The 12,884-nt window shown below is 43.6% G+C and overlaps 1 protein-coding gene across 1 annotated transcript in view; it reads right to left on the bottom strand.

Annotated features, from left to right (window-relative positions):
- The window catches only part of FXYD3 (FXYD domain containing ion transport regulator 3), a 68,668-nt gene that overhangs the window by 14,003 nt on the left and 41,781 nt on the right, over positions 1-12,884 (bottom strand). The window contains exons 2-4 of the mRNA XM_078655379.1: positions 10,835-10,898; positions 6,049-6,081; positions 194-217 (exon numbers count right to left, since the gene is read on the bottom strand). Coding sequence (XP_078511505.1) covers positions 194-217; positions 6,049-6,081; positions 10,835-10,877 — 100 coding nt within the window. The 5' untranslated portion in view covers positions 10,878-10,898. The remainder of the gene's footprint in view (positions 1-193; positions 218-6,048; positions 6,082-10,834; positions 10,899-12,884) is intronic.

Below are 12,884 nucleotides of genomic sequence, written 5' to 3'. Positions count from 1 at the left end.
GTCCACTAGAAGGATTCAGTGGTTGAAGACCAGCTCTCTCTAACATGCTCTTACGTTCACGCTCTCAAAAGAATCCCACATTGCTAAACACCTCAAACCTCCGAACGCCAGCCACCCTCTTTCAATGCTCTTGGAGGAACCCACAAATAAAAAACTTCGCTGTGTGATAGTTCTACTGTGAACACAGACTTACCATAATAGAATGGGCTGTTTTTATCTGGAAAAGAATAGAAATAATAAGTTACACTGCACAGTAAGGCATTTATATGCAAAAAGTGCCTGCTCTGGATATTATAGTTCAAAGGAAAGCTTATGAAAACAATACAAGTAGAGTGACAGCTTGCATTTCATCTGCATTAATCAAGTGTGGCATGAAGTTGTCGGGTCTTCTAACCATGTCTAGCAGAGATATTATACTTACTCCGGTCAATTGTAGATCCGGATGCTGTACTGCTCCCCTTTTTGAGGGGGCACCTTGTTAAATTTCCATAGCTGGAGAAACCAGACAAGTTCTTTCACACCCCTCCCTGTGGATTAAACATATTGTAGGAAAAAGCAACTGCAGACCACAGACCGGCCAAATAACTTGCATCAAATGTTAGTGGCTTCCTCCACTTCAGATCACTAAATCAGTACATGCATAGCAAGTAAATAAGATAAATCCCTCTTATTATATACTAGCAGATTGTAGCACATACAGATTAGAAGAGTCTTGGTAATACTAACAAAGACATGACATGGTAAACTGCTTAAAATACAAAAAAAACATACACCTTTAGTGAGAGCCTGACTACCTTGGTAATCCGAGATGGAGAGCTATGAAAACCACCTGAAGACCTTCTTACAACCCATGTGACTGGGCAATTGGCAGAAATGACCTTGGAATTATCCCAGGTAAATAGTCACTGCCTTCCTCCAATAAAGAAAGCATCTGTGTACGAGAATGCACCGCTTGCCCGGAGATGGCACAGCGACCAGTTATTTGGCAAGGATACTTGGCAGCCTGTTTAGTTACGGGTTGCTGGGCAAGATGACTTGCCAGTCAACGTAAAAGCCATTTTGTGAATGTATCAGTATTTTGGGCATGCTGTAGAAAACGTTTTCGGTAGTAAACACTTGCTTAGAAACAGCATGCTGAATGACAAAATGCACACACCCAGTATCATTACACCCAAACGGCTCAACTCCTGAAAGAAACCGATTGTGATGACTAGAAAGACACGATATCCTAGAAATCAGTTTTTTTTGTATTAAGTGACCTTAATAAGGTGAGACAACAGTAATTTGGGAGGAAACTGAAATCCCTACCTTGAGGGTCGGGGGTTGAAGAAAACCACATCACAGGATATTAAAGTTAATATCAGGCTCCCCACTTATATAAAGCACTGTGATCCTGGCTAAATCCCAGATTTCCTCTGCTTCAGTTAAACTTTCTAAGGAACTAAGAGCTTTCAGAAAGGTGCTTACCCCAGGCTTAAGTAGTACACAAACAAAGATTTACAGTCCATCCCAGCTAGTCCCTCGGGAGAGACAACGCATCAATTCATGTTAAAAAAAAATCTTACAAGAATATTATGTACATCAGCTCATTCTAGTTCAAGAACCAGAATTGAACTAGATTAACCTCACATCCGAGACACCATCTCACTTGAGAGTCTGTATGTGAACATAGTGCATATTGCCGTGGGCACGCTAATGCTGGAACTGAAACATCTGTAATCCAAGCCTGGTATGTGATGCAAAGGAGGACACAGAAAACACTTACTACAAATCTTGACCTATTTTAGAAATTCAGAAAACAATCATGCAGAGCGATAAGATGGCACAAAAAAACCCTGTAGACTGAATTGCATGAAAGGCTACAGGTACAATCTGTAGGGCTTTGTTACTGGGATGTGAAAATATAGATCTTGCATATCTACTGCACACATCTATTGCTGGTTTTGCAGATGCGGACAGGCCTAATGCAAGGCGGGCACTTGGAATTTCTCTCTCAATAAACTGGTTTGCGGATCCTAGGTCTATTATTATTATGTATTCCAAACTTTGGGCCCTTCTTTCCGAACCATGAAATAACTGGGAGTAAACTCCTTAGCCTGCCTGAAGCAACAGAACTTACAAGATCACAGGTTTCTTTACTATGATCGACGTCTCTTTAATAAGGATGGGTATCGGATGCCTCGAGTTTGGAGGAACCAGTGCTCGAATGGCCTTGAAGCATAGAAAGTATCCAACAGCTACACAATGTAGTACCCATTAGTCTCTTGAAATTGAAGTCCACTTTGAGAGAGAAAGAGATGGATACCAGTCTCCGACCCCCACAAGATTGGGAAAATGGGGGGTGGTACGTGAAAGGGAGAGGTGACGTTTACCCGAGATATAAGACTGTCATTGAATGCGTTCCTCTGGAAGAAGTGGATGAGGATTTGGACAAATTTCTTTAGCAGTAATATCGGTGTCTGGAGGAGCTTCTGTGGAGGGTTGAAATTGCCAGGGAAGGAACTTCACCCTGCATTGGTGATAATCCTTTTCTGCTGCCTTGAATTATTTTCTGAAGAACATTTTCCTTTCTTGAAGGCCAACTAAGTTTCCTTCCTGTTCTAAACCTTTAGCATCTCTTTCTCCGTGTGTTTTCCAAACAGGCAGGCCCTGAAAATAGGAGGCTCTTAATTGTTTTGTTGTGCCCCAGACTACAAGGTGGTAAGTCAGAGCTAGAAAGATCTGTGGATAGTCAGCCCATGACAGTACACTTAAGCTGCCATTTCGGCTGAATAAACGGTCATACTCTTAATCTGGTTGGAGCATTTCCGAAAGATCTTGCTGTCGATGCTTCAGTAGATGATTGATAAAGCTTTGCATGCCCTCACACTTTTCCCTCTGATGCCTCCAGAGGAGAGCCTTCGCGATGACTTTGTTAAATGTGTAGCTGCCATACTACATACTTTCCCGCCAGTAGGATGCAGTAGTTTTCTCTGTCGGTCTGGCAGAGATGTCGTTTCCGGAGTACAATCGTGTCCCTATTACTATAACTGAATCTGACTTCAGTTCTGCTTTTGGGAATTATAGATCTTGCCGTGGAGCCCAATATTTTTAGGTCGAGTCTGTGCGGCACTTTTGCGGCTCTGCGAGGCATGCTTTATTCACGTAGAGAGCTGAAGCTCTGCCCACACTCCGCCCATATTTTTCATTTCCTTGTGTCATTGTCCACTGTAAACTGTGGCTGTACTTTGGCCAATAGGCTTAGTAGTCCCTCCCTAGTACCGCCTTGTCTCATTTTGTAACCTCCTATGGCGACACCCCCGTTACATGTGCGGCTACTCGGTAGGCTTTAATTACAGCCTCTGAGCACCATTATTCACAAATAGCTGTTGCAGGTAAGTCACGCTTTAAAAAATGTTAAAGCACGTGTGCCGAACGCTTTTGCAACGCAATACGTCTCTCATTTGCGAGAGTTTAAGCTATCTGTTTTAAAAACAATACATAAATAAAAGGCATTGTCATTTACAATGCCAAACTCTCATAAATGCAATAACTATTGCATTACAAATGCTGGTTTCCAAAAGGTACAGAATGGCTGCTTTTAGAGTGTCTGGGGTGCAGCACTTTTCCTCTGCAATGTCAAATAGGGTTTTGGAGCTGCTCTCGGCTGTAAAGTATCTAAAAATCTAAAACCTACCCATTTCCCCTGGATAGGACCTTATGGAAAGGCTGTCATGTTGACAATAGGCGAGATATGAGTGGGAGATGTGGTTGGTGGTGTCCGTGTTTAAGACTAATGAGCAACTTTCTTTTTCGTGTCATGTCGCATTGCAACACTGTGGCTCACTTAATTCCTGGTGATAGCTTGCGTCAAGCAGTCAAGACCTAGCCCACGGAAAGCAAGGCTAAGGTCAGTCCCAGGTATAATATACATATTGCAAAACTAATCAATCCAAGGTCAATACAGTCAGAAGTATTGCTTTTCTAAAGAGTGCCTTCAATAGAAGTTCATACTGCTAACTCAATGAAAAACAACTTCATCTCATATGGTGAAAATCATACAAGGAGAGACCAGTCTTCATCTTATGGTTGCAATTTACAAAACCTTGAGCAATCGTTTCTTTGGGCCTTCTCTCCACCCACTTGTTTGCTCAACCCAAAACCTGGGGACGATTAGGTCGGCAGTACTCGCAGTACTTCTAACATATGCAAAGTATTCAACTTGAGGCCTCAAAAGGCTCTGGTGCTAGCTGCTCAACCAGCAGGCACCAGTCAGACTACGATGCGTGTGCATGAAGGAAAGAGGAAGCAGGAAGCAGCTCATTGGTAAAGAGTTGTGTCACTAGGCAGGTTCAACACCCAGAGGACTAACATGCATGGATGCATCAGGTCAGTCTTCATAGCTACTTTGCAAGTCAGATTCGCCAGGTAGCTCAATAGTCTCACAAGGCTGGTTTTGTGGCTAGTGTACTTTCATTGGGAAGCTTGAAGGATGGCAGATCCAGCAGGAAGGTCAGAATTAAGGACTATGTTCACTTTAGACCCAGGACGAGAAAGACACTGGTACCACACTATTCTTATTCATACCCTTCAGTTCCCTGAAAATACTATTAGCATCTGCTTACAGCCCCGCTGGTGAATATCACAGGTGGGACGCCGGTGATCAGAAATGGGACTAACTATTGACCATATGAATACAAAAGCAATGTCCCAAACTTATCGCAAAATTATAAACAACCAACTGGACCCCACGGCGGCCCTACAGGACCACTGGCAGGCTGACGTAGGGGAGCTGGACGGCTCGGACTGGCAGGAGGCATTAGCATCTCCACGTGAGGTGGAGATCCCCTCCAAACTCACACTAATACAGCTAAAGATCCTCCATCGCATATATTACACGCACGTTACGATGCATAAAATGGGCCGAGCACCCGATCCCCTATGCATGCGACAATGTGAGCTACCAGGCACATTCTTTCACATAGTATGGCATTGTCCACAGATCGAACCCTATTGGGAAAAAGTTATGAGTGTAATTTTGTGGGTGGGGGAGGCGGAGGTCCCATCAGAGCCAAAACGGTGCCTCCTGAACATCTGGGAACCTATGGATCTGAACTGGAGGATGCAGGACTGGGCGGCACTGGGGTTGACAATTGCAAAATGTAATATTGCCCAAAACTGGGGTATGGGGCTGTCCCCCACATATCGACAATGGAGAAACGACATGGACAGCGCAATGGTGGCGGAAAGAGTGCTATACATGCACAGCGGATGCCCCAAGAAGTGGTCTAGAATATAGGGCAAATGGAACGCATTTAGAGGAAATATATGTGAACCCTCACGGGCAGAGTCAACCTCGGATGTCAGTGCATGATGGGTGTCTCAAACTAACATATTGGTGTTTTGTTATGCTGCTATACGCTGTGTTGGGAATGTTGAAAGCTCAAAGGGTGTTTATGTTCATGCATGAGCGACAAAGTTCGATAATATACTGTATAATAAGAGACAAGTACCTGCACATACTACGTTGTGAATATGGAACAAGTGGATTATATTTGATTATGGTTATGAAAATCAATAAGATATTCTACAAACAAAAGAAATGGGACTAACACAAGACTTGCATGAGCAAATAATCAGACATGCTGAACTTCTGGTACAGCGCCAGGACATTGTTCTGGGGGGCAGTTTTAGCGATCAAGTATTGCGTTACAAACGAGAAGATTCAGAATAAACGCAGGTCCTGGTCTAAGGTTGCTTCACATAGTTGACTTTGTCCATGAACACAATTTGAAGTGATAACAGACGTCGGGCGGACTGGCTTTCACGTGTGTTTGAGAGGGCTCAAGTGTTTGGCAGGGTCCGTCTTAGCAGCAGTGTCCAATAGTCGACCCATCATATTTTGCATCAGCTAATATACCCACATTTATACAGCAAGAATGTCAATGCAGCTCAACAGTGCGGCAAGTTCATGTCAAATCTGTCCCTGTAACAAACTCATTAGTGAGTGAGCAGTGATTTGTGGCAAAAGTTCAACAGAGCAAATCCAGTAAAACACTGGCATCTTACCAGCAGGGTCATTGGCCTTCAACACCGGAAGAACTGCGAGAAAAGAGAAAAGACAATTGTGTAAGTGCATGGCATGCAGATAATTAACAACAAAAGACTTGCGTCATCCCAAGTAGGAGGAGGAGTAAGTGGCGAATGTGGATTTGGAGAATGAAGTGAATTGCGCCAGCTAGATTCTCCAAGCAGTGGGTATTAGGAGTGCCAGGGCACACCCTAGTTACTACTCACAGTATAAACGGTCACTAAGTGTTGGACAGGACAAACCAAAATCCCACACGTGAAACCCGATTACAGAAAACACTAGGTCTAGACAGGCCATGAAGTACAACTTTCAGTAGGAGTTTCGGAAGGGCCGATACAGGTCTCCCACATCAATCTTTCACCTGTATCAGAGCACATGCAATGAAAGCTGCTGTGAATGCAGTGGAAGGATGCCATATAGTGCCAACTTCTTTCCTACAGGAGCATGAACAAACTTTGGCTGTACTGGTGGAGCCATCCAGACAACTCTTCCACAAGAGAGGATGTACAGTTGGCGACTACCTAGAGTGGAGAGCTGTGTTGTGTTGCAAGACAGTGTAAAAGGGTCCATAAAGTAGTAATACTGCAGCATCTATCCTGTAGAGTTCAACACTTAACCACGTCACACATTGCCTGTCTGCAAACAAGAATGTATAACTTCTGCACACTACTCCTATCAAACATTAGGGCAATCTTGGGGAGGCAGACAATTCTATGACACTACAACACAACTGATGAGGAAAGCAAGTTAAAGATACCAAATGTTTTTTCGAAGCAAAAACAAAAAAAACCACATTTAAAATCACCATACTGAACACCTATCCTTTGAACAAACCAAACCAGCAATCTTCAACCATGGAAGGTAAAACAATATGGCCTGGCAAACAGGTTTGAAATGAGGAGCAAAAGGCTGACAACTTCCTCACTGACGCTGATAAGATCTCACTCCTGACCCGAGTGCACATTTCAGGGGGACTAAAATCGAACCACATGTTTCATTGAAGCAGCTGGTGGGTCCAATCTCTGCAACTGAAATAAAGGCCCTTGCGTGTGTTGTGGCAATCCATACTATAAAATTACAGACCGGCCAAGACAAACGGATCGCTATGAAGAGTGAAGTCAACATATGGTCAGAACACATTCTGAAAACCCTACAACTCAGATACAGAAATCATATCAGTTTCAAAAGGTTGAAGGTGATTTGGAAGAGAAAAGAACTACATCGGGTTCGATGATCTTGAAGGGAAGCATCAAAAAGCTAAGAACACATGTATTAAATGTTCTACAAAAGATCAAACCATGAACTTGCCCAGATACACATGGGCACTGGTACAAAAGGAGGCATTTTACAATGCCAATCCAGAGGGATTATGTATTTTCTGCAATATGCAGAAACTAGGGCGATAGTTATTGCAACCTGAGCAGAGAATGCCAGTATTCAATGATCACACCAGATCTCTCTCAGGGTTGAAGGCCACTGCAGGAAACAATACAGATCCCTAGACAGTAGAAACGTCCTGCAAATTGCAAAATCGCTTAAAGACAAAATGCTGTTATGCAACACTCCTGTGACCCTGAGACAACTTCTTGGACACATAAAAACTGCAATTAACCTGCATTCATTTCCCTCTTGTACTACTCCGCAAGTACCCCCAATCTAAACTTGAAAGATCAATGCTGCATCACTTTTGTTCTACAATGTAATAAAACCTGTTTAACTGAAGGAGGAGATGCGGTGTGATCAATAGGAATGTCAGATCTGGGAGAGGATTGGGGGTGGAGGGACATTCCATTTCTAAAATTCCATAGCTGAAAATGTTGAAATTGGCAATGTATATACACATAAGCGGCGTTCATTTGTGTTCACTGTACCTCTTGTCGTAAGCAGAATGGGTATTGCAAAACATATCCCGCCAGCATAGACCCATGCACACATATATACAACAGCCATTTTAGGTACCATGGTCTCTCTGTTTGCGATTGATCATCAGCGCCCTTCCCTGACCCTGCAAGCTTCCCCCATGCACCCCGACCGCCCCCACTCTCACATGCACAAGTCATGAACCCTTCTCCTTCTGCATGACGCTGTCACTGGGAATCACACCCCGCGCCTGACCAACACCTCCTTTCCTTCCATGAATACCCCTCTTTTGATAAACCCTTCCTCTACGCTCGATTGTCCACAACGATCCTTCCTTTCATGAATATCTCTCCTTTGATGACCCCCTCTCCTCTGAGCCCGATTGTTTGCACGGACCGCTGGTCATCCCTTTGCCCGAGGATACAGTTTATTGCCCACTACTGTATGCACTCGCCCCTCTTCAAAGGAGCTACTATTGATCATGACCTTCCCACCCCCTGGGATTCGATCAGGCGCACACATTCCAAAGGAATCAGCAGAACACTCAGCTGCGTGACAGCCCCCCTCCTATTGTATGGAGGGTAAGGGCCTCTACTGTAGCCACGTGTTGGAATGAGCCGGAACTGGGGGGGTGGGGGGGGGGGGGGTGCCGGGGATGTCACAATGTCTTTATTGTAATAAAGAACGTTCACATGTCTTAAACCAGTGTATAAAAGACCAGGCCTCAGAGAAACTTGTTAGAGCACCTCCTGAAGACACTATGGGAGTGTCTGAAATGACAGGCTCTCCTCATGAGAAATAAAACTCTGTTCTTGATTTCCTGCTTCCAGTGCCCGTCTCTTTATTTGGTAATTATTTACGATGGGAACTAAGAGGCGCCTTGCGCCAGCAGCCTGGGCATCCGGTGCGTTATGGGCTGACTTTTCCACAATTGGCGTCCCAACGCGGGGTCCATCAGCGACATAGGGTCCGGTAAGAGAGGTCCAGACGATGGGGTGAACATCTAAATGATTGGAGTATACCTGCCTTGAGAGGGCCCTCATCCGGCTGCCGATTGAATGAACTTCACCGATTCTGAACAGACCTCTCTCAAGTGACCTATTGTCCTGACTGGAATCCCACAGGAATGCTGCGGTAAAAACATGGAGAAAGAGAACGATCGGGCGCTGGAAAAAGGAAGGCGAAGAACTGTCCACACGGTCCGGTCCGGGTAAGGTTAAGTAGGACGTCTTTACGTCTAATTGGTAGGATGGCTTTATCCATCTGATTGATTGATTGATTATTGATATTGGAAACGGTATTTAGATACTGGTATTGTTCATTGATTGGTTCATTTAGCCTTGGGTGCTACTTGAAGTATTGGTTCTCTTGGAGACATTCTCTGTTTGCAAACAGCGACGAATAGGAACGTTTCTCTCTCTTTGCAAATAGTGAAGGATAGGTAATGCAGACTTTTGTCCCCATTGTAATCCGTCATACCTATTTTTCTCCCCATTGATTGATTGTTTGATCGAACATTGAATTGTTCGAAGTTGGTTCTCTTAAGGATCTTCTCTGCCTACAAACGGGGAAGAATAGGAATATTCTCTCTCCCTTTGCAGATAGTGAAGGGTAGGTAACGCAGGCTTTTGCCCCCATTGTAACCCGTTGTGCCTATTTCGTTCCTCATTGATTGATTGGTTGTCCGAACATTGACTGTTTGGAATTTGTTCTTTTTGGAGGTATTCTCTGTTTGCAAATAACATAGAAAACAAATACTCTGTCTAGTCTTTGCGAGTAGTGAAGGGTAGGTAATGCGGACCTTTGTCCCCCGTTGTAATCTGTCATGCCTATCTACTCCCCACTGATTGATAAACCAGTTCCACCCGGACCATTTACTAGAGGTAGGTCATCTGGCCCGACCAGAGGGCACCCCTAGTGAAAAGGACATATGCAATAATAACGAAGTGATCACTGTATCCTGTTAACAGAAACTTTAGCATGAAACAAACTAGAAAGAAAGGAGTAGGAAAACGAAATCAGTAGGCCTTCCCACCCCCTGGGATTCGATCAGGCGCACACATTCCAAAGGAATCAGCAGAACACTCAGCTGCGTGACAGTTCCCTCCTATTGTATGGAGGGTAAGGGCCTCTACTGTAGCCACGTGTTGGAATGAGCCGGAACTGGGGGGAGGGGGGGTGCCGGGGATGTCATCTTCATACTTCACAATGTCTTTATTGTAATAAAGAACGTTCACATGTCTTAAACCAGTGTATAAAAGACCAGGCCTCAGAGAAACTTGTTAGAGCACCTCCTGAAGACACTATGGGAGTGTCTGAAATGACAGGCTCTCCTCATGAGAAATAAAACTCTGTTCTTGATTTCCTGCTTCCAGTGCCCGTCTCTTTATTTGGTAATTATTTACGATGGGAACTAAGAGGCGCCTTGCGCCAGCAGCCTGGGCATCCGGTGCGTTATGGGCTGACTTTTCCACAAAATGCAGTGAGGACTAGTGTGACCAGGTCAACTGTTGGGGCTCCCATTCTTCTGAACCGTGGATATGGCTAGAGTTGTACACAGACACATTTTGTCATCTCCCTGGAGTGGCTGCAGATAATTGGTAACCTCAATAATGAGGACTCTGTACCCAGACTTTAATGCAACATGTAATATAATATGAAAATATGCATGCATTTGTAAAGTGCACGTTCACCCCTACAGTGTGTCTTGGCAATGAATAATAAACGTTTATCTTTACGCAGCTCAAGGGTACTAATTTTATCAACACAGATTAAAAGGCTGAGTGCACATGCTGGTAACCACATGTGACCATGAATTGAAACAGATTCCTGCACCTACGTCACTACGACAGGGTGATCGATCCAGGGATGAAAATGAAGAGATATTTCACCTTCCCTCCTTACCTGCTAGCACCATTAGTACACTTGCTGCAAATGTGTTCTGCATCTTGATAATTCGAAGGTAATGCTGTTGGGAAAATATAAAAAGTACGTTACATTTATATTAGAATAATAAACTTTTTTTTTTTTAAAGTACATTTGTGGCAATTATCAAACGTAACTTTAAGGTGCCCGTGGATCCCTCACCTTTGTTTGTTTTGGAAATTGTAAACAGGCAAGCTTAACTGAAAGCTCAGTATTTTGCGCTTCACTAGAGATGAAAAACTACTGACTGAAAAGTCGTGGGAGGAGGGGTGGTGGTGGTGGTTGAAGATTGAAGTTAAAGTACATAAACTACTCGGGCACGCCAGCATAAACACGTTCAGACACTCACAAGATAAAAGCATAAATAAAAGGTATTGGCTACAAGAAAGACTCACTGGATGGTAAATTAGGTGAGGTCGCAAAATTCTGAATTACCCCCTAGGAGTGGGGGAACGCAAAGTAGTTCCACCTTCCCGAGTTTTCCGCTAACTATGGTGCAACTACCAGAACTTCAATCAAGCTAGCTCAAAGCCACCATCTCTTCCACATCTTTCATTTACATCCATAGGAATTTTCCCTCTATTGTCACACTAAGAGGAGACAGATAATCCCAGAGATATATATATATCAACATTTTGAAAAGTGGGGAGCCTATGAACCCATCACCTGTCCAAACAAAGATCATCTCCACAGACCGTGCTCTACAACTTTGCTCACACAGTAAAAAGTTACTACCGAAAAGTGCATTGTTTTGCTGGGAGCTTCAACAGCCCTTAGACACAACTAGCTAGCCATACTTTCCGCTTCATAGACCGACTTCGAATTTCCCAGTGCCTGCGCCAGTGAACAAGTAGGGAGGCGAGGGAGCCTGGTGTGCTGAGCATCAGTGGCCACTACCAAGAGAATACTTGGAGGAAGATTTACCAGTTAGGGAGGGTTAAAGGGACTTTAACCCACATTACCATTATTCACGCAGGCAAGTATATATCATGGGTTTATACCTTTTCCACGCACCCTTTACTACGAAATACTTCACTCCACAGGTACACATTTTAAAAGTAACATTTTAATGTTATTCAAAAAAGGTTTAATGAACTGAAAACGGTAAAAGGGGTTAGGGTGATTTTAAGGTTAAGAGATAGGTAGATAAAGGGAAGCAAGGGTCATAAGGTGATCTAGACACTGGGAAAATAGAGATGGCATCAGTATGGTAGTTTCAATAAAAACAGGGAATTGGGCAAATCAGGGACTAGACTGAAATCGAGTTTTACTCATGCTAAAGGAAAAAACACTTAAGTGGACACAGGTCCTTATGCATGGCATAAGAGGCAAAGTGAGCTGGGGGTGACGGGGGAAAAACACAAACATGAAGGGATTATTTACACATAAATATAATGTCTTCCAACGTCATGAAGAAACCCACAATGCTTGGCAGCAGTCACTTAGGCAGACTCATAACCCAACCCCTTTTACACAAGACTTAAGCAATATTTAATGCAATGTCAGCATATTGAGTAACCTGCTGAAAAGTTCATAACAAGCTGGAATAGAAAGCAAGTACAAACTTGGACAAACAGTCCTGAGAACAGCAAGGAGCTGCCACAGCAAACAAAAACTACGACGCAACCGTCTCATCTAGAATTCCCAGCTGAATAAAAACAAGAATAGGACATGGAAGAGGAAAGTGCTAGAATTCTAGTTATTTTGATTAAGAAGTACTGCAGGAGTGGCATGCAAAGACGTTATGCATAATAGGCTCTGCTCTTGAAATAACCTTTCCATTCTTACACCTACCTTTTGAAACAACCACTGCCAAGCTGGAATAAACCTCTCCCAGGCAAATATTACAGATATCACTTCAGCACATACAAGCATTTAATAACTAAAACGTCAGCAAATCTATTGGCAAAGTGACAAAGAATCGACACGCTACAAGAGCAAAGGAGAAAATGAATGGCCGAAAGATCAAATGTTTGGGGCGATCTTCCTTGCAAGAAGCCATGTTGGAATAAGTAAAGAGCCTTACATC

Source organism: Lissotriton helveticus, chromosome 7 (assembly GCF_964261635.1).
Source record: "Lissotriton helveticus chromosome 7, aLisHel1.1, whole genome shotgun sequence".
In the NCBI taxonomy this organism is placed as follows: domain Eukaryota; kingdom Metazoa; phylum Chordata; class Amphibia; order Caudata; family Salamandridae; genus Lissotriton; species Lissotriton helveticus.
Note: the sequence above shows the minus strand (reverse complement) of the source record. Positions and strands in the feature narration are given on the sequence as shown.